The 20,698-nt window shown below is 43.1% G+C and overlaps 2 protein-coding genes across 2 annotated transcripts; both read right to left on the bottom strand.

The window, feature by feature from the left end:
* Positions 1-239: 239 nt before the first annotated feature.
* On the bottom strand, positions 240-5,968 carry SNRPG (small nuclear ribonucleoprotein polypeptide G). The gene is made up of 4 exons (XM_016202613.2): positions 5,860-5,968; positions 4,882-4,904; positions 4,109-4,233; positions 240-635 (listed from the first exon to the last, which is right to left on the bottom strand). The coding sequence occupies exons 1-4, from the start codon at positions 5,889-5,891 to the stop codon at positions 585-587; spliced, it is 231 nt and encodes a 76-aa protein (XP_016058099.1). The 5' UTR covers positions 5,892-5,968; the 3' UTR covers positions 240-584.
* A 1,280-nt stretch (positions 5,969-7,248) lies between these two features.
* Positions 7,249-12,073, bottom strand: TIMCC (TIM double twin CX3C motif chaperone). The gene is made up of 3 exons (XM_016202525.2): positions 11,951-12,073; positions 10,909-11,049; positions 7,249-8,716 (listed from the first exon to the last, which is right to left on the bottom strand). The coding sequence occupies exons 1-3, from the start codon at positions 12,035-12,037 to the stop codon at positions 8,528-8,530; spliced, it is 417 nt and encodes a 138-aa protein (XP_016058011.1). The 5' UTR covers positions 12,038-12,073; the 3' UTR covers positions 7,249-8,527.
* Between the last annotated feature and the right edge of the window lie 8,625 nt (positions 12,074-20,698).

Genomic DNA, 20,698 nt, shown 5'->3' on the forward strand with positions numbered 1-20,698 from the left:
GCAAGCATTACCACTACTCTATATTCCACAAAGAACAATACACTGGAATATTTTTCTCTGGATTCTATTTCTAATCTTTTATTAAAAATATTTCCCCACCTATGTTAACCCCCCCCCCCAGCAACATCATTACTTCCTGTTTTCTGTTGTATTCTACCTGGTATGTAGATGTGCTTGGAAAAGCCAGAGTATATCAAAGAATTCTGAGAATTACAGTTAGTGTTTCAGAAGGAACCCACTCAGGTTTATAGGTTCTTTATTCAGTGTTAAAAGATAGGAAAAAGGCATCCTTGCTGTTTTACGTTGATCAGATTCTTTATCAATGCAAAAAAACAACAACCCCCTTTGGAAAAAAAATCAGTCTTAACCAGGAATAGTTCATATAAGAAAAAAAATTAGAGCTAATATTCTACTTTCTAAGTTCAGACATATGAGAAAGCATTTTTTGATCAATACAAAAGTTTATTTAACAAAAGTTCAGTGTGAAAATGGACAGGACTGGATTTTTATATTGTGTTAAAACAGGTACTGCATGGAGAGGGGACATGTGGAAGTAGTTCATCTCTGGTGAATTCAGCCATTCTTTATACTCGTTCCAAGGCTTCTAACATGATGATACTATTTCCTCGTATTACCTAAGAGAAAAGTAAATTTTAAAAGGCCATAAATCATTTGACATATCAAATCATGATTAAAGAATTTTCACTAAATCATTAATGGTTTTTCACTATTAAATGTCAGTTTGAGGCTTTTTTTCAAGCCTTAGGAACACCAAATAACTCAAGTCTTTTAATCACTCCATGAAGCCATTTAAGCCCTTTTTAATGAGATGCACATCTTCTAGATCAAAGGCTAACCACCACCCTTTTGAGATACCAAGTCTCCAATGACTCATTTCACCTCCTAAGTTGCAGAACTCAAATAACATGCCCACCACTGCCTCTAAGGGATTCAGAAATTAATGGGGAAAATATGTACAAAAGAATATGCATGTTAGTTTATGGGTTTAAGATCATTCAGGGAACAAACCAGAATGAAAGCTGTGAAAAGTAGGCTTTATGAAATGGCACTTTAGCTGGGCTTTGAAAATCGGGTAGAATTTTAACAAGAAAATAGGAAATTCTGTATCTTATCTGGGGGATAAGAAAATAATTGGCAGTAAAAGGCTATGAAGGGAAGTGGAAACAAAGATGGTTTGCTCCCAACCTTAGAAGGCCTTAAACACCAATTATTTTTTAAATATATCTATTGATTTCAGAGAGAGGAAGGGAGAGGGGGAGAGAGAGATAGAAACATTAATGATGAGACAGTCTTCAATGATCGGCTGCCTCCTGCATGCCCCTGATTGGGTATCGAGCCTGCAACTCAGGCATGTACCCTGACTGGGAATCGAACTGTGATCTCCTGGATCCTAGGATGATGCTCAACCACTGAGCCATGCCTAGCTGGGCTTAAACACCAATCTTAAAAGTGTGTGGAGGGGATCATGAAACCAAAAATGCACCAGTGAAAGTTTCACAGTTGGAATGACCAGTTCTGGCAACAGTATAGACAATTAATACAGGACATAGGGGTGTCGACCCCCCCCCACACAGTTGAAAAATCTGTGTATCGCTTCTGACTTCCAGTCATACCTTGAAGGGGATTGTTTCCAGGACCCCCTGCAGGTACCAAAATCTAAGGATGCTCAAGTCCCTTATATAATGCACACAGCTGACTCTCCACATTTGTGGATGTGTGAAACCCAGGGATACTGTGTACTTATTGAAAAAAATCCAAGTATAGGTGGACCTGCATAGTTTAAACCCATGTTGTTCAAGGGTTAACTAAGAGAATGGGGGAGAGAGGCAGGAAGTTATAGGACTAGCATAATGCCTGACACAGCCATAATGTGTCTCCATAAATGAAGATAAGCCAGGATACTTATGATAGCACAGCTGAAATGGCTGGTACTGAGTTCAGGAGGGATAGAAAAGTAAGTCAAACTGTAAGGCAAGGGGTCTGTGAATACAGGGTTTGCCAAAAGTAGGTGTACCAGTGTTGAGTATGCAAAACAGTTTATTCTTGTACTATTTATTAATTATTATAGTACTTTACACATAAACAACTGTAAACCTACTTTTGCCACACCTTGTATAAAAGGCCCCTGGTCAATCCGATTGGGTTAAATAGAAGCTCAAGGAGAATGTACCTGAAAAAATTGATTTACAGGAAATCTGGGGCAAAGTCATACCTAGAGACTCTAAGCTGTTTTTCCAGCCCTGATGGACTTTTCAAAATGCAGTAATGAAAATATGTTTGAAATAAAAAGTAACACAAATATTAGAACAAGTTATTAACAATTAGGAACTCTTATCACCTCATAGAGGTCTTTATGCTCTATGATTTACTAAAGCTAAGTTGTCTTTTTTTTTTTAAAAAAAATATCTTTATTGATTTCAGAGGGAGGAAAGGAGAGGGAGCGAGAGATAGAAACATCAATGATGAGAGAGTCACTGATCAGCTGCAGCCTGCAACCTGGGCATGTGCCCTGGCCGGGAATCGAACCCTGATTGCCTGGATCCTAGGTTGATGCTCAACCGCTGAGCCAAGCTCGGCTGGGCAAGTTGTCCTTTTTGATTCACCTTTCCCAAAACACTTGGACTTACCACTTAGTGGGTATACTGTCCTGTGCTGGGAAAAGAGAGGGATTCAAAGTCTGGGTCTTGGTGAGAAATACCAAAAATAATTCTTCAGTAGTCATACCACTATGGCCTAATGAATGTAGAAATGTTTGCTCCTATAATTAAGAACTCAGTATTCCTGTTTTCTTCCAATGTGAATGACTGTAATTATGACCTGACCATCTTTGCAACTTTTACCTTGACTACTTTTATTAATTAAAAAAATATATAGATTTTAGAAAGAAGAGGAGGAAGAGGGAGAAAGGGAAGAAGGGGGGAGGGAGATGGGGGGAGAGAGAAAGAGAAACATTAATTTGTTGTTCTAACATATTTATTGGTTGATTCCTTTATGTGCCCCAACTGGAGATCAAATCCACAACCTTGGCGTACTGGGACAACACTCTAACTAACTGAGCTACCTGGCCAGGACTTACCTTGACTACTTTTAAATTTGGGCACAATAAACCAGAAATCCAGGTTAATTATATACACAATTAAAAATAAAAGTGTGATATGTGGACTGGCAGATCTGCATCAAATGGACACTTGTTAGAAATGCATCATCTCAGGTTCCACCCCACACCTACTGAATTAAGATCTGTATTTTTATAATATAGTCTGAACCCTGGCAGGTTTTGTTCAGTGGTTAGTGTTGGCTTGCGTACCTCAGTTGCAGTACCTCGGTTGCAGGCTCAATCAGAGGCAACCTGTCTCTCTCTCCCTTCCACTCTCACATCTCTCCCCCCTCACATTTCTCTCTCCCCCTCTCCCTCCCACTCTTATCTCTCTCTCTCTCTCCCTCCCTTCCCCTTTCGTGCTCTCTGAAAAGCAATGGAAAAAATATCCTTGGGTAAGGATTAAAAATAAAAGACCGTCTGAGAATTTATAAGCATGTTCTTAACCTTCACAACACATTAATATTTTAACAAAAAGAAGCACGGCTAGAGATAAAGTTTCAATTGTTTTGGGGTAGAATCTAGTTTTTGTTTTTTGGGAAAACTCAGGTAATGGTAAACACTCTATACTAGAGGTTAATCTTTGCCTTACATTAGAATCATCTTCGGAACTTAAAAAAAAACCTTTATGCTACGTCCCAAACTAATCTGATTCTAAGATGCAATTAAGATGGAGAACTATTGCTCTCTAATAAAGATTGACTACGGACTTCTATTATAGAATAAAGCTAAAAAATGATTTCTAACAGCTATTTCAAGCCCAAGGACCTCAGAGGGTTCTACATAAGATTCAGATCTAACTTAAAGGTAACTGGGATATTTTCACAGTTGAATTGACTGCCAAATGTTAAACTCATAAGATGGAAAGTCTAATCTTGCCTGTAGTTTGCCTAACTTCAGTTTAATTCAAGACTTTGATAGAAGGGAAGTTAATGCTTATTCCAAATGAAAAATAAAATCTCTTAAGAGAAATCTCACATCCTTACTTACCACCATTCCAATATTGTTCTGTTGCCCACTGGTTGCCATCTCCACACATTCATCTATCACAAGATTCATAAAGGGATCAAATCCCCGCAATATTCCTTGGACATGCCTGCCACCATTTAATTTCACTATAAAAAAGGAAAAAGGAATTTTAATAAAACTGGCCATTATCAATCAAGTATTCATTAAAAAGTAGGTGGAGTAAAACCCAGTATACGATATATGTAATCCATTATCCTTACTATATGCCAAGCACTGGGTTAAAAATTTTACATTTACTTCCACATTTAAACTTACAAAAATCTTATCAAGTAGAAGTATCCTAACTTGTTACAAGGAAACTGAAGTATAAGGCTTTTAAATAACTGGTTCGAGGTCATACAGCTACTGTGTGGTACAGCTAGGATTCAAACTGAAGCCATGATCTTAACCCCTACAAACTTCAAGTACTACACGGGTTAGATTTTTAGTCCTCTATGTCCAAAAAAAAAAAGGATGATAAATTTTCAAATATCACAAAATAGGGAAATTCTGTTAATTTTGTGACAGGGAGGGCTTATATGAAATTATGAAAAGTCTAAAGTACTGTGAAATTTATTAAATCCCCAAACTTAGGTAAATAAAACTGTCTGGTTAGGATTTTGCTAAACCTGCTTCATTCATTAGAGGCTGTGTGCTATGAATCTTTATAAAGTTGCTCCAAACATTGTATACTGCCAAGACACATGTAAAAAGCAACTGAAAAATTAAAAAACAAACAAAAAAATAAAACTTACACGATAACTTCTTGTCCATAAATCTGAAAAAGCAGAGATAAAGATTATATAACTGACTTAAAAATCTTAAGCATAAGTTAGCACAAAAGCAGGTATATACCTAATTATATAATAACTAGCTAGTCAATATAATTTGCTAAAACTATATTTACACAATAGAAATAATGAAACTTAAAATAGTAAAAACCCTGTACTGCTGTAAAGGATGAGGGAGTAATGGGCCACCCCAGTTAGTATTTATACAAAGCAATGTATTTTGGGAAGGGGCAAGATAATCAATAAAAGCAGAATAGGTTTTAAAACACATTAACGCACACTGAGTCTTTACACTGATGTGAAATACAAAAAACATTCTTGTTGTTTAATACTGACCTAATTTTCAATGACTGGATTTTATAGCCATAACAGAAAAACAAAGATCTGATTACATTTTGGTTATTTCCAAAACCAAACAAAATTGTGAAGAAATCAAAAGTTGTAATCAGACCACATCCAATCCAATAGCTCTTGTTCTATATTTGCGACAATAAGTAGCGTTTTATTTAGTATTAAGCTTTATGCTTCAACATATATTTCAGCAAAATATATGCATATTTTGAAGCTTTAAACAATTCAAACAAGAAAAATCCCGCCTCAGCAGAACCTAGAACAGGATGCTATTTAAGATGGTTAACAAAGGGTGGCATTCGAGATCTTCAAGTAACAAGGGGGAGCGTGGGGGAGACGTGGGGCCGGGACTTCGGCTCGGTCAAGTCGGCTAAATACGGGCGCCTCCGCCGCCTTGGGTAACCATGCCGACCAGGCAAAAATGCGTGTGCGCGGGGGCCAGGCCCGGAAGCGCGGGCCCTTGGCTCGGGATTTCGGCGGCCCTGGAGCCGAATAAGCACACCAAGGGCACGGACGGGAAACGGAGCGCAATCTAAGGCGCTCGAGGCACACAAAAGCTGCTAATCACCCGCGGCCTTCGTGAATACTTACTTTTTTAACTCGGGAGGGTGAGCTTTGCTCATGGTGCTGAAGCGAGCTCAAAGATACCTCCAAACGGAATTCGTGGACGCTCCTACGCTCCCGCGGTAGGCCCGGCGTTTTGCGTCTGGCGTCACCGATCCTGTTAGCCAATCGGCTGCCGGCAACGTTCACATTTTACCTCGCGATACTTGGGGGAAGACTGAGTTGCTACGTCTGTCCCTAGCTTCCGGTTGCATTGCCGGCGATTGGCCTGGATTGGGGGGGCGGGGCTCGCGGCGTCCTTAATCCGTTTCAGCTTCTGTAAAATTGAGATAAATGTCCCGACTCTAGTTTAACGACACGGGTCAGTCCCTAATCTTAGAGGATCGCGTCGTTTATCTTATTAATATATACCAAATGAAAATAAACTCTAGATAAGTGGCCCCCTGGTAATTCTTTGGAATGTATTCCCACAGCATATAATACCTAAACCCAGGGGTTCATTAACATCGCAGTTAGTGACCTCTGCCAAAGAGGAGGGTCGCAGGGCCTCAGTTTCAAGACTTTCAGTCTAGAGCCAGGGTGTGTATTCCCGACTGGACGGTCTTGCTATTCTTGTAACACTGCATCCAGATCCCCATTTAAAATTAAATGTACCTGGATCCCATACATAAAATGTTCAGTGCAGCACACAAACTCTCTTAACATGAGGTATTGATTAGAGTGTAAGTGTAAAAAGTGGTCTCTGACTTATTCCCAGTTAAGTTACCTCAAATAGGAGAATCCACATTTATGAATCAAATACAATAGGGATTATAGAAAACCTGGACCAAAATAGAAAAGCTTTGGTGATTCTAAGTGCTGGATGGTTCTCTAAAATTGAATTCATGCCCAATTTTCAGGAATGGCTCTACAGGATGGGCAAAAAGAGGTTTCCAGTTGTGAGTACACAAAGCACAGACTTTACTCTTGTATTAAGGATTGTATTTTCCATATGAACAATTGTAAACCTACTTTTGCCCACCCCTGTATTGAAATACCAATGATAGTAAAGACTTAAACTAATCACATATTTTGTATTCTCTTGGTACTTAAAATCATAGATATTGCATATTCTCAAGAGGGGTCATAACTGTATCTTTTCTACCTCTTGCTGTTAGTGTTTAGTTGAAACTAGAAACCTGACATAGTTACTGAAATCGTTTTTTTAGTCTTATAGACAGTTTCTATCTTTTGACATTAATGGACTTCAGGTGCCCACGAAAATTTTCCCGTTAACAATGACCAGGTCCTGCATCTAAACCGTAACACCTAACTTTCACTCTTCTGGACCTCTTAAGAAAGTTATTTCACACATTACAAAGAAAAGCATTCTTAGAAAGTTATATATTCACTGCCCAGATATAAAAAACACAATAGTGGAGGAAAAATTAAACCTCATTTATTTTTTAAAACCAGACCACTAGGAAAATATATCATAGCCCTGAAACAGGAAACAGACAGGCTATATTATCATTTCAAGTAAGAAGTTGGTAAAAAGACAACAAGGTCCTTATCAAAATAGTAAGGTGCCAAAGCTGGGGTAGGAACACATGTTGCAAAGGCCCCAGCCAAAAGTGGTATTGGGTAATGAGGGGCTGCCCCTCTTTTGCTCTAATGGAGCAATAGCTCACCCCTGAGTTGCTTGCTTTTTCTCCCTTGACCTTCCTGTTGCCAAAGGATTATCTCAGTAGGGCTCTGTTATTTGAGGGGGCTAAGTAAGCAATACTGGGTTTAGGTTTCATTCCTGAAAACCAGGTTTTTCCCAAATCCAGTACTTAGTAACTTAATGAAGCAGCCAACAGTTCCTCTTGCACTGTTCAATCCTGGATATTGGTATATAGCACAATCGAAACCTCCTTTTCCTTCAAGGTAGAGTAGCACTGCAAGATTGTCCCGTCACTCTGCTATAGACAGGCTTAGGGCCCATCTCAGCAGCCAGTGAGAAGGAAGGTCTGTCTGCTTCCACACCCAGTGTGACACTGCCTCTCATGTTTCTGGAGGGTCGCTGAGCTGGAAGATGTAATGTGTGAGAATTTAAGATGTGCACATTCACATGACAGACAGAAACGGATATCCAAAGGAACTTTTCCAAGTTTTTATCCAAACTACCTCCCCAAACTCCACATCTTAAATCAACTTCATGCCCTTGTATATAAAACAAAACCAAGCAAAACAAATACCCAGAAACCGTTTTTCCCATTCTAAATTAGTGACCTCATGGCTTTTGTTTCACAGCTTATGGAAAATGGTGTGGTAATGCTTCTGGTAAACAGGAGGTTGGCAACAAACAGAAACACCTCTCCTCACATTCTGCCAGATCACTGGCAGGTTACAGAGGAACCTGTCAGCCTGTTGGTATCTCAAGAGGGCTCTGGCTTTGTTTGAGGGAAATGCCTGCTACCAGGATAAGCATTTTTCACATAAAATTTAGGCTCTCAAAACTCTCTGACCCAAATTTTAGCACCAGTTTTTTCCATTTCACTTTCTAGGATTAAAACATACAAGAACCAATGTCCAGGGGCAAGTGACACATGCCTTAAACTTGCTGCCATCCTTAATTTCTTCATCCATAAACTTTGCTTAAAAGACCAAAATTCTCACTCTTCATTTTAAATAGATTCCTGCCCTCAGCCTCAATGGCCAATGGCAAAGACTTCTATTTCTGAATGCCTGAGAGAGACTCCTTCATCTTCTTGGTCATGGTTGGAATGAGGTTCATATGGTCATCCACACACTTGGTCACACAACTCTCCAGCTGCCGCTTCACTTGAAGCTCTTTACTTCCTGCATCTATTGAATCTTTGGCTTTGTCATTGCAATGCATGGTGCACCGGGCCAGGCGGTCCTGTGGCAAGAGGAGGGGAGAGAAGGCTGAGAAACTGGCCTTTAGTTACGGAATGCTTATCATGTGCTAGGCCCTGTTCTACATATAGTTAAGTCCTTACTTAATGTTGTCAATGGAACTGTGGCAAAATAATGTACAATAAAACCAAATTTACCATAGGCTAACTGATATAAAATAGTTAAGTTCCTATGGTATTTCGTCAATGTTATAACAAAATGACATTGTTTGAGGATGTGCTGTGTTTTGGCTCAACATGTATTATCTTGCCCGGCCGGGTGTGGCTCAGCGGTTGAGCATCGATCTAGGATCCAGGTGATCGGGGTTCGATTCCCGGTCAGAGAACATGCCCGGGCTGTGGGCTCAATCAATGACTCTGTCATCATTGATGTTTCTATCTCTCTCTCCCTCTCCTTTCCTCTCTCTGAAATCAATAAAGATATATTTAAACAAACAAACAAACATGTATTATCTTGATGAATTAAAGAGACACTATAGGGACATCTGTAATACTCTTCAACAATAAAAATAAATGAAAAGAGACACTATCGTGAAATTAACTGGATTATCCTGATTGAAACAGAGGGTGGCACCAGGAGGGCCCAGACAAAGCATTACTAGAAAGCAGGTGAATGACAGAATAAATTATACAGAAGCCCCTTCCAGGAAGTGAGAAGTAACCAGAGGCCAGTTACTCAATTACAGAAAGACTTACAAACATCTTGATTATTTAATGCCTGTCCTTGCTACAGAAAAACACTCAACAATTATTTACTGACCATCTACTATGTGCCAGGCATTTTTCTAATGAAGGATACAGCAATGAATAAAACAGATAAAATTTTGCCCTCACAGAACTTATATTCCAGTAAGGGGAGATAGGCCAATAAAATACATAAGTGGAGATGTTGAGGGAACAGTTGGATATATGAATTTGGAGATCAGGAATGAAGTTGGTTTAGAGATATGAATGTAGAAGTCGTAAGCATATAGATGATAATTATAACCATGAGACTAGAGAGACCTAGATAGAAAAAAGATTCAAGGACAGCCCTGGGAACTCCAATGTGCAGAGGTTGGAAAGGGTAAAAGCCAGCAAAGGAGGCCACAAAAGGACAGGTAAGGAGAGAGGTAGAAACCAGGAAAGTGAGGTGTCCTGGTAGCCAACTAAATGAAGTGTTTCAAGGAGCGGGAGAATGACGCTACTATGCGAATGATGTAAGTAGATTAAGATGAAGAATGAGAAATGACCCATGGATTTAGCCCCATGGAGGGGAATGGTAAGAGCAGTTCTGGCATAGTAGGAGAGTAAGTCTTACTGGAGAGGACTGAAATGTCATACAGCAATCCAAGAATCAAAATTTCAAAGATCCTATTTATAAAATTAGGTGTCAGAATAAACATAAAACCCCTTTGGAGTTTAATGATTTTGGAGACATTATTCCTATCAGCAATTTTAAAGAATTTTATACAGCAGAATGTAAAAATGTATAACATTAGATATAATTTATCCATGTGAACCAAAACCTAGGCTATGAAAAACTTAATAGAAATGGGCCCTGCTTCCCCCAAGTTCCAGAAAAGTATACTCAGAGGAAGTGAGTAAAATGAAGCTGTGGCTACCCTTTGCTCCAGACAGAGATACAGGGGGCTCCTAGTGACCTCAGAGGGTCTTGTGAGGCAGGCTTCAGGGAGTCAATAATAACGCTTCATATAAATGACTGCTCTTTAGTGACATGGAGGCTGCCCTCTGGGTGTAGCAAGTGGGCAGTCTGTACCTTTTTAAGACAAGTCTATTCCATTTTCCTGGGGATTCTGCTATTGTAAGAAGGAATTAATATATGTTTTAGAAAGGTTTGCACTATACAGTGTGTGTGTGTGTGTGTGTGTGTGTGTGTATGTGTGTGTATATATATATATATATATATATATAAAGTATTTGGTAACTACAGAAAAAAAAGCATAAGGCTCTTGGTCATGAACTCCCTTGGTAACTCATTGTTTCTATGGGAAATACAGCAAGCAATCTCCAGGACTGTGCCCAAATTTCAAACACTGTGAAGACTGGTTGACCACAGCACTGTCACCAGTGTTAATAGAACCAAGACACTAAAGTGAAGAGTTTTGTAGCAAATGCTTGTCATCTGCAAAAGAACAGCATCAAGGACTAGAGTCCTGTCTGGGATATTCCTCACCTGGAACTTTTCCAACTCGCTGGTAACCAGGGCCTGGGCTTGAGCCAGGGGTGCGTGGCAGCGCTCAATGCACTGGTGCACCTGCTGCATGGACGCCTGGCTGTCCTCACAACAGCCAGCACTGCACCGGAACATGAGGCCCTGGGAAGGGAGGGTAGAGAGGGGTCAGGTAGTTAAGCCCCAGGGACAGAGATGATCATGGAGTGCAACAGGCGTTAGGAGGAGTGCCTATGTATTTGCACCTCTCCTTAGACTAGACATCAGGAATGGGAAAATGATCCTTTGTGCCTCTCGGAGCGTGTCCTGGCCTTCTTGCTTCTAGCTCAGTGGCAACTGTTGCCTCCGGGGCTGGCTGGATGGGGAAGGTGGCCGGGGGTCGGATGAAACCAAATTCTGAAAACCAGGCGCCTATAACACAGGGTTCAGAGGTCGGCAGCCTAGTAATCTGTATTCCACCGGGGCTAACCCATTCATTAATCAATGACGGGGGGTACTACAAGGGAAACTCACAATCCTCTTAGGGAAGCAGGACCAACAGCCACAAAACATTTAGGGGATCAACGCGAACAGCACATAAACCAGCGCTTCGCCGCGGGAAGAGCGGGCACGGCCCGGCCCCTGAGGAGGCGCTTTCACCTCCGCGGTCTTTCACCTTGGCCACGCTCTTTCGGCCTCAGGCCGCTCGCCCGCACCCGGGGCCGGGCTAGCCGGGAAGGCGGGGCCCACGCCTCACCCCAGGGGCTCCCTAAGCCGAGTCCGGGCCCCTCCTCGCCCCCGGGTCGGTCGGGGCGATAAACGGCCTCGCGCGGGGCGAGGACGCGCAGGTTTCATCCGCGCAGCCCAAACGCCAGCGTTTCCACCCGAGGAGGGCAGGGCCCGCTTCCCAGGGCGCCGCGGCGACCCTGGGGACGCCCGACCCGGCTCTGCGGGGAGGGGCGGCTGCGGGACGGAAACGGGCGGCGGGAAGGGGTCGGGAACCACGGGAAGGGCCCGGGAACGTCGCACCGCCGGGCTCCCCCCGAGTCGGCTGCCGCCCGGCTACCTGCATCTTCCGGATATTCTCTCTTTCTAGGCTCTTCACCATGGAGTCCACCGCCTCCTGCACCCGAAGCTGCTGCACGTCCGCCATGGCTCCCCGCGCGGCACCGCGCCGCTACGGCGCCCACATGGACTCGGCGCCGGGACCCGCCCCCTCGCCGCGGGTCGCGGGCCGCCGCGGCCCGTCCATCCCCGCGCACGGCGCCCCCTGGCGCCCGAGAGGAGCAACTGCACGCCGGCCCCTGTCCGCCTCCCGCTCGGCCCCCCTCCGGCTCCCCGCGGCCCTGCCCAGCCGCTCGGAGTCTGCGGTGAGCACCCCGATCCAGCCGCCCCCCGCAGCGAGGGGCTCATTCCCCCGATCTCCGCACAGCTGCCGGGGGAGCGCCTCCCTGCTCTTCATTCTAACTCTTAGCACATACCTGATATGTATAATTAACGTGCAGAAAAATGCTCCGCTCTTAGGCACAGCTTGGTGAATCTGACAAACCTGCTCTTTCCCAGTCTCTGTCCTTGCTCCCCCATTCCTTCACCTCCTTACCCCAGGTAACCGCTGACCTACTTTCTGTCTCTACAGGTTACAGTTTCCCTTTCTAGAATTTTATATATAGGGGTGGGCCAGAGTAGGTTTGTAGTTGTTTGTATGGAAAATAACACAATCATTAATAAATATAATGCAAGAATAAGCTGTGTTTTGAGTACTCACAACTGTAAACCTACTTTACCCCCCCCCCACATATATGTCAGTACGTACTTTTTTTGTGTCTGATTTCTTCACTAGCATAAGCTTTTGAGATCCAGCCCTGTCGTTGATTCCTGTTTGTTGTCTAAAGGGACATAGCACAATTTGTTTTTCCATTCCCCTGCTGACATTTGGGTCTTTTCCAGCTATTAGCTGTTAAGAATAAAGCGGTGACTATGAACATTCTTGAGCAAGTCTTTTGTAGACATAGATTTCCATTACTGTTGGGTAAATATCTTGAAGTGGAATTGTTGGATTGTTGGTAGATGTATGTTTATGCATTTATAAAATATTAGCGTCAAAGGCAATGCAGAGGCTACAGGTGGAGCATTTATGTTCCAGCAACAGCAAGCAGCTTCTGAGCTCCTGGAACAGTTCCATCTGGAATGCCTCACCTTCCACCCCCAACTTTACTATCCTATGCTTATTGAACACATATTGGGCCCTTGCTAGACATGAGGCACTGTGCTAGGTAGGGGTAAGGGTGCATAGGGGAGCATTAGTGAAGGTGAAGAGGGCAGACACAGGCAATGTTGGAAGAGATGTGCTCTAGGGGGTGGTCCAGGCTGGCAAGAAGGATATCTTGAAGTGGAATTGCTGCCTTAGGAAAGCTTTCTTAGAGGCTTGCCTGGCACACAAGAGGTGACGAGAATGCCATGCCAGGCGCGGGGAGCTGCTGTGAACAAAACAATGTGAAATAGCTTGAAGTTTGGGGAAGCCAAGTGATTCTGCTGACTTGGATCCTGGAGTAGAAAAGGAGACTGATGAGTGAGGGGGCACAAGGAAAGGTGCCCTGACATTGAAATTTAGGCATTTGCTGCCATTGGGCACTAGATGGCAGGAGAACTCTGGTTCGGAGGCAGGGGAAAGCTTGCGTCAACCTATAGTCCTTTTAAGAAAGCTGCTTTCTGGATGGACCTGGAGGGTATTATGCTAAGTGAAGTAAGTTAGTCAGAAAAAGGCAAATACCATATGATTTCACTTATTTGTGGAATCTAACAAACAATATAAACGAACAAATGAAACAGAAACCAACTCATAGATACAAGGAACAGACTGATGGTTGCCAGAGGGCTGGGGGACTAGGTGAACAAGGTGAAGGGATTAAGAAGTACAGACTGGTACTTACAAAGTAGTCACGGGGATGTAAAGTACAGCATAGGAAATATAGTCAATAATATTGTAATAGTTATGTATGGTGCTAGGTGGGTACTGGAAATATCAGGGGAACACTGTCTAACCACTATGCTGTACACTTGAAACTAATACAAAATAATATTGAATATAAACTGTGATTAAAAAAAAGAAAAGAAAGCTGCTTTGTTCAAGCACTAGGCTCTCTCTAGCCCAAGCGCTGGTAAAACTCCCTGGACACTGCTGCTCAGGGTTTGAGGCACCCTTTCCACTTCAAACCAGACTAGAGGTGTCTCCAGCAGTTGCTGGAATCAGGGTGACACTAGCTATTATTACAGTGTGCCAGGCGCTGTTTTAAGTGCTTTGCGTGGATTATTTCATTTAATTCCCACAACAATCCTATGAGATGAGTACTTTGTTATCCACTTTTCTCCCAGTCAGGAAGAAAACTGAGGCCGAGGGAGGCTAAGCCACCTGCCAAAGGTTACACATTTAGAAGCATGAATTGATGGAGCTAGACTTCCAACCTGAGTGAACTGACATCAGATTCTAGAGTAGAAACCTCAATCATGACTTACTTAATGTTTACACTTATGTCTCCATACTCCACTGAGAGGCCTTTCTTCTTTAGAGCACAATCTGAAACTCCTCACTTTCCCCTCATTCCTTATGTCAGACCGAATCTCTCCAACAAGTCCTACTTGTAGGAGCCTGGTTAACCGCACTAAAATGAATTTAAAATTCCTTGAGTAATGCAGCCTTGCTAGTTTGTGTATATGAAACGAATGGTTCTTTCTTCATATATGATTTTATTGATGTTTTAGAGAGAGAGGAAGGGAGAGAAAGAAACATCAGTTGGCTGGAGGGGGTAAATGGGGCAAAAAAAGAGGACATCTGTAATGTTTTCAACAATAAAGGTATATTAAAAAAATAAGTTGAACAAATAGAACAATGAAGATCTACTTACATAGTTTTCTCCTAGATTTACTGTTAATATTCCTTTACGTTTTCTTTCTTTTTTTATACACATATTCTCTTTTCTGAACCATATGAAGTAAATTTCAAACATTATGACTTTTCTCCCCTAAATACTTCAGTATGTACCTCCAAGATCAAGGGCCTCGTCTCACATAACACAATACCGTTATCACACCCAAGATACTTAACCTGACCCGGCAGTATCATCTGCTATAAGGTCATATTCAAATATCCCTCACTGTCCTTACAATGTACTCTGTGGCGGTTTTTTTCTTTCTCCAGCCAGAATGCAATTAAGGATCACATGTTATACTTAGTTGTCATATCTCTTTGGAATCCCTTAATCTAGAACAATCTCTCACCTTTTCTTGTCTTTTATGAAAATAAAAAATTTGAAGACTTCCAGTCTTGTAGAATGTTCCACAATCAGGACTTGTCTGACTGTGCCTGCATGCTTAGATTAGGGTTAAACATTTTGGTCAAAAATTCTGTATAGGTGAGATGCTATTGCAGGTGTACTTCTGCTATTATATCTTTTTTTTTTTTTTAAATCCTTATACAAGGATATTTTTTCCATTGTTTTTTGGAGAGAGTGGAAGGAAGAGAGAGAGAAACATTGATGCGTGAGAGAAACATCAATTGGTCGGTCGCCTCCCACACTCGCTCAGACCAGGAACTGAACCCGAAACCTTCCCGCATGTGCCCTAACCGGCATCGAACCTCAGCCTTTCAGTGTCCTGGACGATGCCCCAACTCACGGAGCCACGCTGGCCAGGGTTCTGCTATTATATCTTTTTTGTTGTGTTAATCCACCTGAGGATATTTTTTCCCATTGATTTTTAGAGAGAGGAAGAGAGGGAGGGAGGAAGCGGGAGAGAGAGAGAGAAACATAAATGAGAGAGACACATCTATTGGTTGCCCCCCCCCCACCCATGCCTGGACCCGGCCGGGGATCAAACCTGCAACCCAGGTATGTGCCCTTTCCAGGAATCAAACCCATGAGCCTCTGTGTTTGGGCTGGTGCTCTAACGATGGAGCCACACTGGCCAGAGCAGCTATTATATCTTAATCTTGCAAATTTTCTTCTACTTTTTTTGTGTAACTGAACTTCTTCCTGCTTTTTTGGAGAAGACTCTCTTGCAGCCCTGCTCCTTTAGGACTGCTCTTTCATCTTCCCTCTGAAGATATTGTTTTCCAACTGTGGGTCATAACTCTAATTAGTGTCCAGTGCAATACACTTAGGGGACTGCAACCAGCACTTTAAAGAACAAAATAGAATAGGCTGGAATGAAAGAGAAAATATCAGACTGCATGGCGCATGGTAAGGGTTAAGGGATGTTTTTGTAAAAGCTTTTTTTCCCTTCCCTCTATATGTAAAATCATATTTCTTACTGTTGGTAATGGTCATGAGTTTTGAAAGTCCTGTGCTGAAGTATTATGTAGGTCACAGATCTGGGTTCTGATAAACACAGGTCTACAGAGTCAACCTTGGGCTGAGCATCAAACTCTTCTTGTTTTCAGCCTACCTCTGACAATCTGTCTTTGGGCTAAGTCACAGAGCCACTCCCCCTTTCTCTTCCTTCCTTCTCCCTTAAATAAATACTATTAACTCTCAGGGGTGTGGTGACAGGCTGTGAGTTAGTGTCTCTGAGGTATGAGGTAAATAGTTATTATTGTTGTTGGAAATCCTGTATTTCTCTCTCTCCCACTCTTATTACTTTGGTTGTTATAGTGAAAACAACAATGATAATGATAATAATAATTTGTGGAGACTGCTGTGGGCCAGGCTTTGGGAACAGTGCTGAGGAGCCCCATAAGGAAGACCTTTTGTGGGGTAGTGTTCAGTTCAGCCTAGAGGAAGAGAGGCCTATCGTACATGTTCTTAACCCAGAGGGCTCTGTTTCTCATACAGTGAAGGCCCATCTGGGGAACTCTGGTTGACGTCTTTGTGCTCATCTTAGGTCTTCTTTTCTCTGGGACTCAGTTTCTTTATGTGTAAAATTAGCAGGATTTGGTTAGATTATCTCTATGGTTCTCATCAACTTTAGTCTGTGTGATACCCTTTACCAAAGAGACTGAGAGTCTCTTAGTAATTGGAAAACATACCTGACCACCAGGTTATGAAGGATACGAGTGGAAGGAGATCCATTCTGAGGGTTTTTTTGAGACTGAGTAGAAGTGGTAGGGGTCGAGAGGATAAGTGGTGAAAAGAGTGGGCAGTTAGAAAACAGAATGAGGACATTGGGCTCCTGAGAAAACCAGTGATTGGGGAGAAACTTTAAAAGGGGATCCAGGGAGTCACAAAGACTGACTTCTACTATAAACACTGAATACTATTATCTATTGCAAACACCATGCAGTGCAAATATTAAAAATATACCTGAGTTTAACAAGAAGAGTGATGCTAGTTGGCTCGATGTGGTTTCTCTTGGTGATAGGAGAATGTCAGTGGCACTCACATAAAGTTTAGGCATCTCAGATCTGACAGGGCGAGCACAAGCAGCTCATTCCTCATCTGACCCTCATCACTGTGAGTCACTTAATCCTAGAGAATTAAAAGGTTGCTGTCGATTTCTAAAAACAAGATTTGTATGCTTACTTGTGTCATGAAATCAACCTAATTTAGTGGGTGGTAAGGGGAGGGAAGGGGGAGTTGCCATTTAGGAGGTCAGTGCTGAGGTGGGGCCCCCAGCTGCAGCCTGTGGTTCCTGGTCAAGAACCCAAGGTCAGGAGGCAGGACTGTTAGGTTCCCGCTAAAGTCTTAGCAGACCTGCAGGGTGGGTCCATCTGAACAGCACAGGGGGTGGAGTGCATGTCCTCTCCTGACATGAAGCAATGTTGGTAGTAATGGGAAAGGTAATCAGCATGACTTTCTGTCCTCTCTGGTGGAAGCATGGAGAGTCGCTCTGCAGGGGCCAAGTGAGCACATTCTTTTTAAAAAAATATATATTTTTATTGATTTCAGAGAGAGGAAAGGAGAGGGAGAGAGAGACAGAAACATCAATGATGAGAGTCATTGATTGGCTGCCTCCTGCACTCCCCCTGCTGAAGATCGAGCCCTCAACCCGAGCATGTGCCCTGACCGGGAATTGAACCGTGATCTCCTGGATCCTAGGTAAATGCTCAACCGCTGAGCCACGCCTGCTGGGTGAGCATGTTCTTAATAAAGTGTCAAGAAATGGAAAACAAATACCCTTGGCTCACCTGTGCTAGCCTGAGAGGACCTCAAGCTACCCAGAGAACTGTGCACATCTCAAAGGAGTGAGGCATGGGGTGTGACCAAGGCTAAGTTTCTTAGTCATTTGTACGCAGGAATAATAAAGCTAAAATGTATTTGACAGGCAGATGTGAAGGCGATAAAGTATCACACAAAAGGACAACCACAAAAGGGTGGGCTGTGTGTGTGAGATGTACAGTGGGTGAGAGAAAAGGAAGGAGCTAGCCAGTAGTTATCCAGAGAGTTGCCTGGAGTACAGACATGGTGCGTGTACATGAGCCTTGAGTGTACTTCAGCACTGAATTTCCTGTACTTTTTTGGCCCCATCACTACTCCACCTGAGCTCCCATATCCTGATGGCACTTTGGGTTCCCTATAACCTGGGGGTGTGGACATAATATAGAGTGGTCATCCCTTGGGACTGTGGAAATAAATGAAGATCAACTGAATGAGAAAGCAAAGGCTATTTATTCTGAACTTGATGCAGTGAGGGAGTCAGCCAGCATCACTTGCATTTGGGCAGAGACTCAAGGACTCAAGGAGAAGAAGTGGGGAAGTTTTATAGTAAAAAAAAGGGAAGGCTTCAGGTCTGTCCTGATTGGAGGTTGTTGGCATGGGGAAGCTGTAGGTAAGCTAACGAAAAGTGGGGCATCTAGCCCTGGCCCGGTGGCTCAGTTGGTTGGAGTGTTGTCCTATATACCAAAAAGGTTGTGGGTTCGATCCCCGGTGGGGCCGCAGACGGGAGGCAATCGATCAATGTTTCTCACTTTGATGTTCCTCTCTCTTTGAGTGTCTCTAAAATCAATAAAAAACATATTCTTGGGTGAGGATTAAAAAAATAAAAAAATAAAAGCGGGGCATCCTATGTGATTGATTAAAGGTGTATATTTGGCTTTCTCTGATTGGTCGTAAATTTGAAGTAGGGACAAACATTAGGGAAGTTGTCAGTTATGAATAAAACCCTGGCCATTTGGGGCTGACTGTTACCAAAGTTATTGTTTAGCTTCCTGGATTGTCATTAGAGACAGCAATTTGGCTTCCTGCAAGTCTGACTTACAGCAGGCCGGCTTCCTGGGTTTTACTGTAGACAAGCGGGTTGGTTTCCTGGACCGGTTGCTGCAGGTTGTGGGTCAGGGTTCTGTTTTTACATATGGTCTGGCCACTGTTCGTTTGTATGTTCGTCTCTCAGACCTGTTCTGATAGAAGGGAGCTACAGGGCTGGCCTCCTTCCCCCAGTCAGCTTTTCCCTTTGGAAAACAGAGTGGTTGTATTTTCTGGGACTGTGGCAACATTTTCCTTTTCTCAGCTTGTGTGGTGTGAAGAAGGAGCTTGGGAAGGTTGCTTGAAAGAAAAGAGCCTAACTGGCTCTATTCAAACTTTTTAGAGGAGACAGAATTTTATCTATGCTTTGAAGATCAACAGTGGTAAGAACTTTCTTGCTCTGCTAAACATTTGATGATCTCAAATGAGATTCCGGAACTCTTGCTGCTGGAAGTGGGGCTCTTGGGCTAACGGTTGATGTGCCAAGGAGACAGTGGCACAAGTCAGCTTGGAGCATCTTTCCTCCTACACAGTCCTACTTGTCCTCCAAGGCCCAGAGAGAGGCATTCCTGGAATAGTCCCACTCATGGTGACCTATCCCACTTCTCTGAATTTCTGTAACACCTGTGGGAATGATTTTTTTTCCAGCTCTTCATCTCACTCAGCTTTCCATAGCCACCTGACTGTGAACCCAGGGAGCAGAAACCACATCTTACTTTTGCTCTAAATTCCTTTGGAGCCCAGGAATGTCCTGCACACAGTAGGCTTGCCTAACTACACGAGGAAGTGATAGTCTTGTGGTAAGGAAAAGGTGGTTCAAGTTAGTGTATGAAGAAGTCAGAGCATAATAAATGCATTGCGCTGACAATTGCCAGACTTTGTTGCCTGAACTAAGATGGTCAGAGTCACTAGGCAGAGATTGAAGAGGAAACACAAAGGTATCTTCATTGTCTGATGAAGGACTCTGCACTGGGGCTGATGGTGTAATTTCTTACCACTTTGGCATTGGCACAGGCACATAGACATGTGTAGTGCTGCTGTTGGCTGCTGACTGTCTGCAAAGTCCTCCCTACTGGGGCCACCTGTCCTTTAAGATTTCGGTATAATTGTCTTGAGCCCTCATTTACATCTGCTGGGAGACTGAGCACCCCCCCAATTTCTCTGAGAATTGTAGGGGCTTCCATTTCTCTCACTTAATCCTGGTTGGAATTCTCTGCCTGTGTGTTCCCTCCTGCTGCCACATCTCATCTCCTGTGCGTGCCATCCCATTTCTGAACCCTGTCATCTTGCACTAGAATTTGCCCTGATTCCTAAACACCCTCTCGGTACCATGGACACAGTGGAGCGTGTGTGGGTGGCAGTTGTTGACCAAAGGTCTGAAGCCACAGAAGTTATACCGCATCACAGTGCAGCAAACAACTTTCACTTGAACCTAGGACAGTGTGGTTTGTAAGTCTTCAGCCATTCCTGTCTTTTTGGAGAAGTAGAACACCCCATCTGCTGTGAGGTTTGGCTCCTCTTTCCTCTGGCCCTTTCCCATGTGCTTGTAATAGTTAAAGTAAAAAACTAAGAGGAAAATAAATGGAGAAGACCATGGGCCCCATGATCAACCTGGGGCATAGAGGAAATAGGTCTGGTGGTGG

This window comes from Miniopterus natalensis, chromosome 13 (assembly GCF_054644295.1).
Source record: "Miniopterus natalensis isolate mMinNat1 chromosome 13, mMinNat1.hap1, whole genome shotgun sequence".
NCBI classification, from domain to species: Eukaryota; Metazoa; Chordata; class Mammalia; order Chiroptera; family Miniopteridae; genus Miniopterus; species Miniopterus natalensis.

Coding starts and splice junctions, on each gene's coding strand:
- TIMCC (XM_016202525.2), bottom strand. CDS start 12,037: ATGGCGGACGTGCAGCAGCTTCGGGTGCAGGAGGCGGTGGACTCCATG. Junction 11,050..11,950: donor AGAATATCCGGAAGATGCAG/GTAGCCGGGCGG, acceptor CTCCCTTCCCAG/GGCCTCATGTTCCGGTGCAG. Junction 8,717..10,908: donor GCGAGTTGGAAAAGTTCCAG/GTGAGGAATATC, acceptor CTCTTGCCACAG/GACCGCCTGGCCCGGTGCAC.
- SNRPG (XM_016202613.2), bottom strand. CDS start 5,891: ATGAGCAAAGCTCACCCTCCCGAGTTAAAAAA. Junction 4,234..4,881: donor TATGGACAAGAAGTTATCGT/GTAAGTTTTATT, acceptor CCTTTTTTATAG/TGAAATTAAATGGTGGCAGG. Junction 636..4,108: donor AGAACAATATTGGAATGGTG/GTAAGTAAGGAT, acceptor CTTTTCTCTTAG/GTAATACGAGGAAATAGTAT.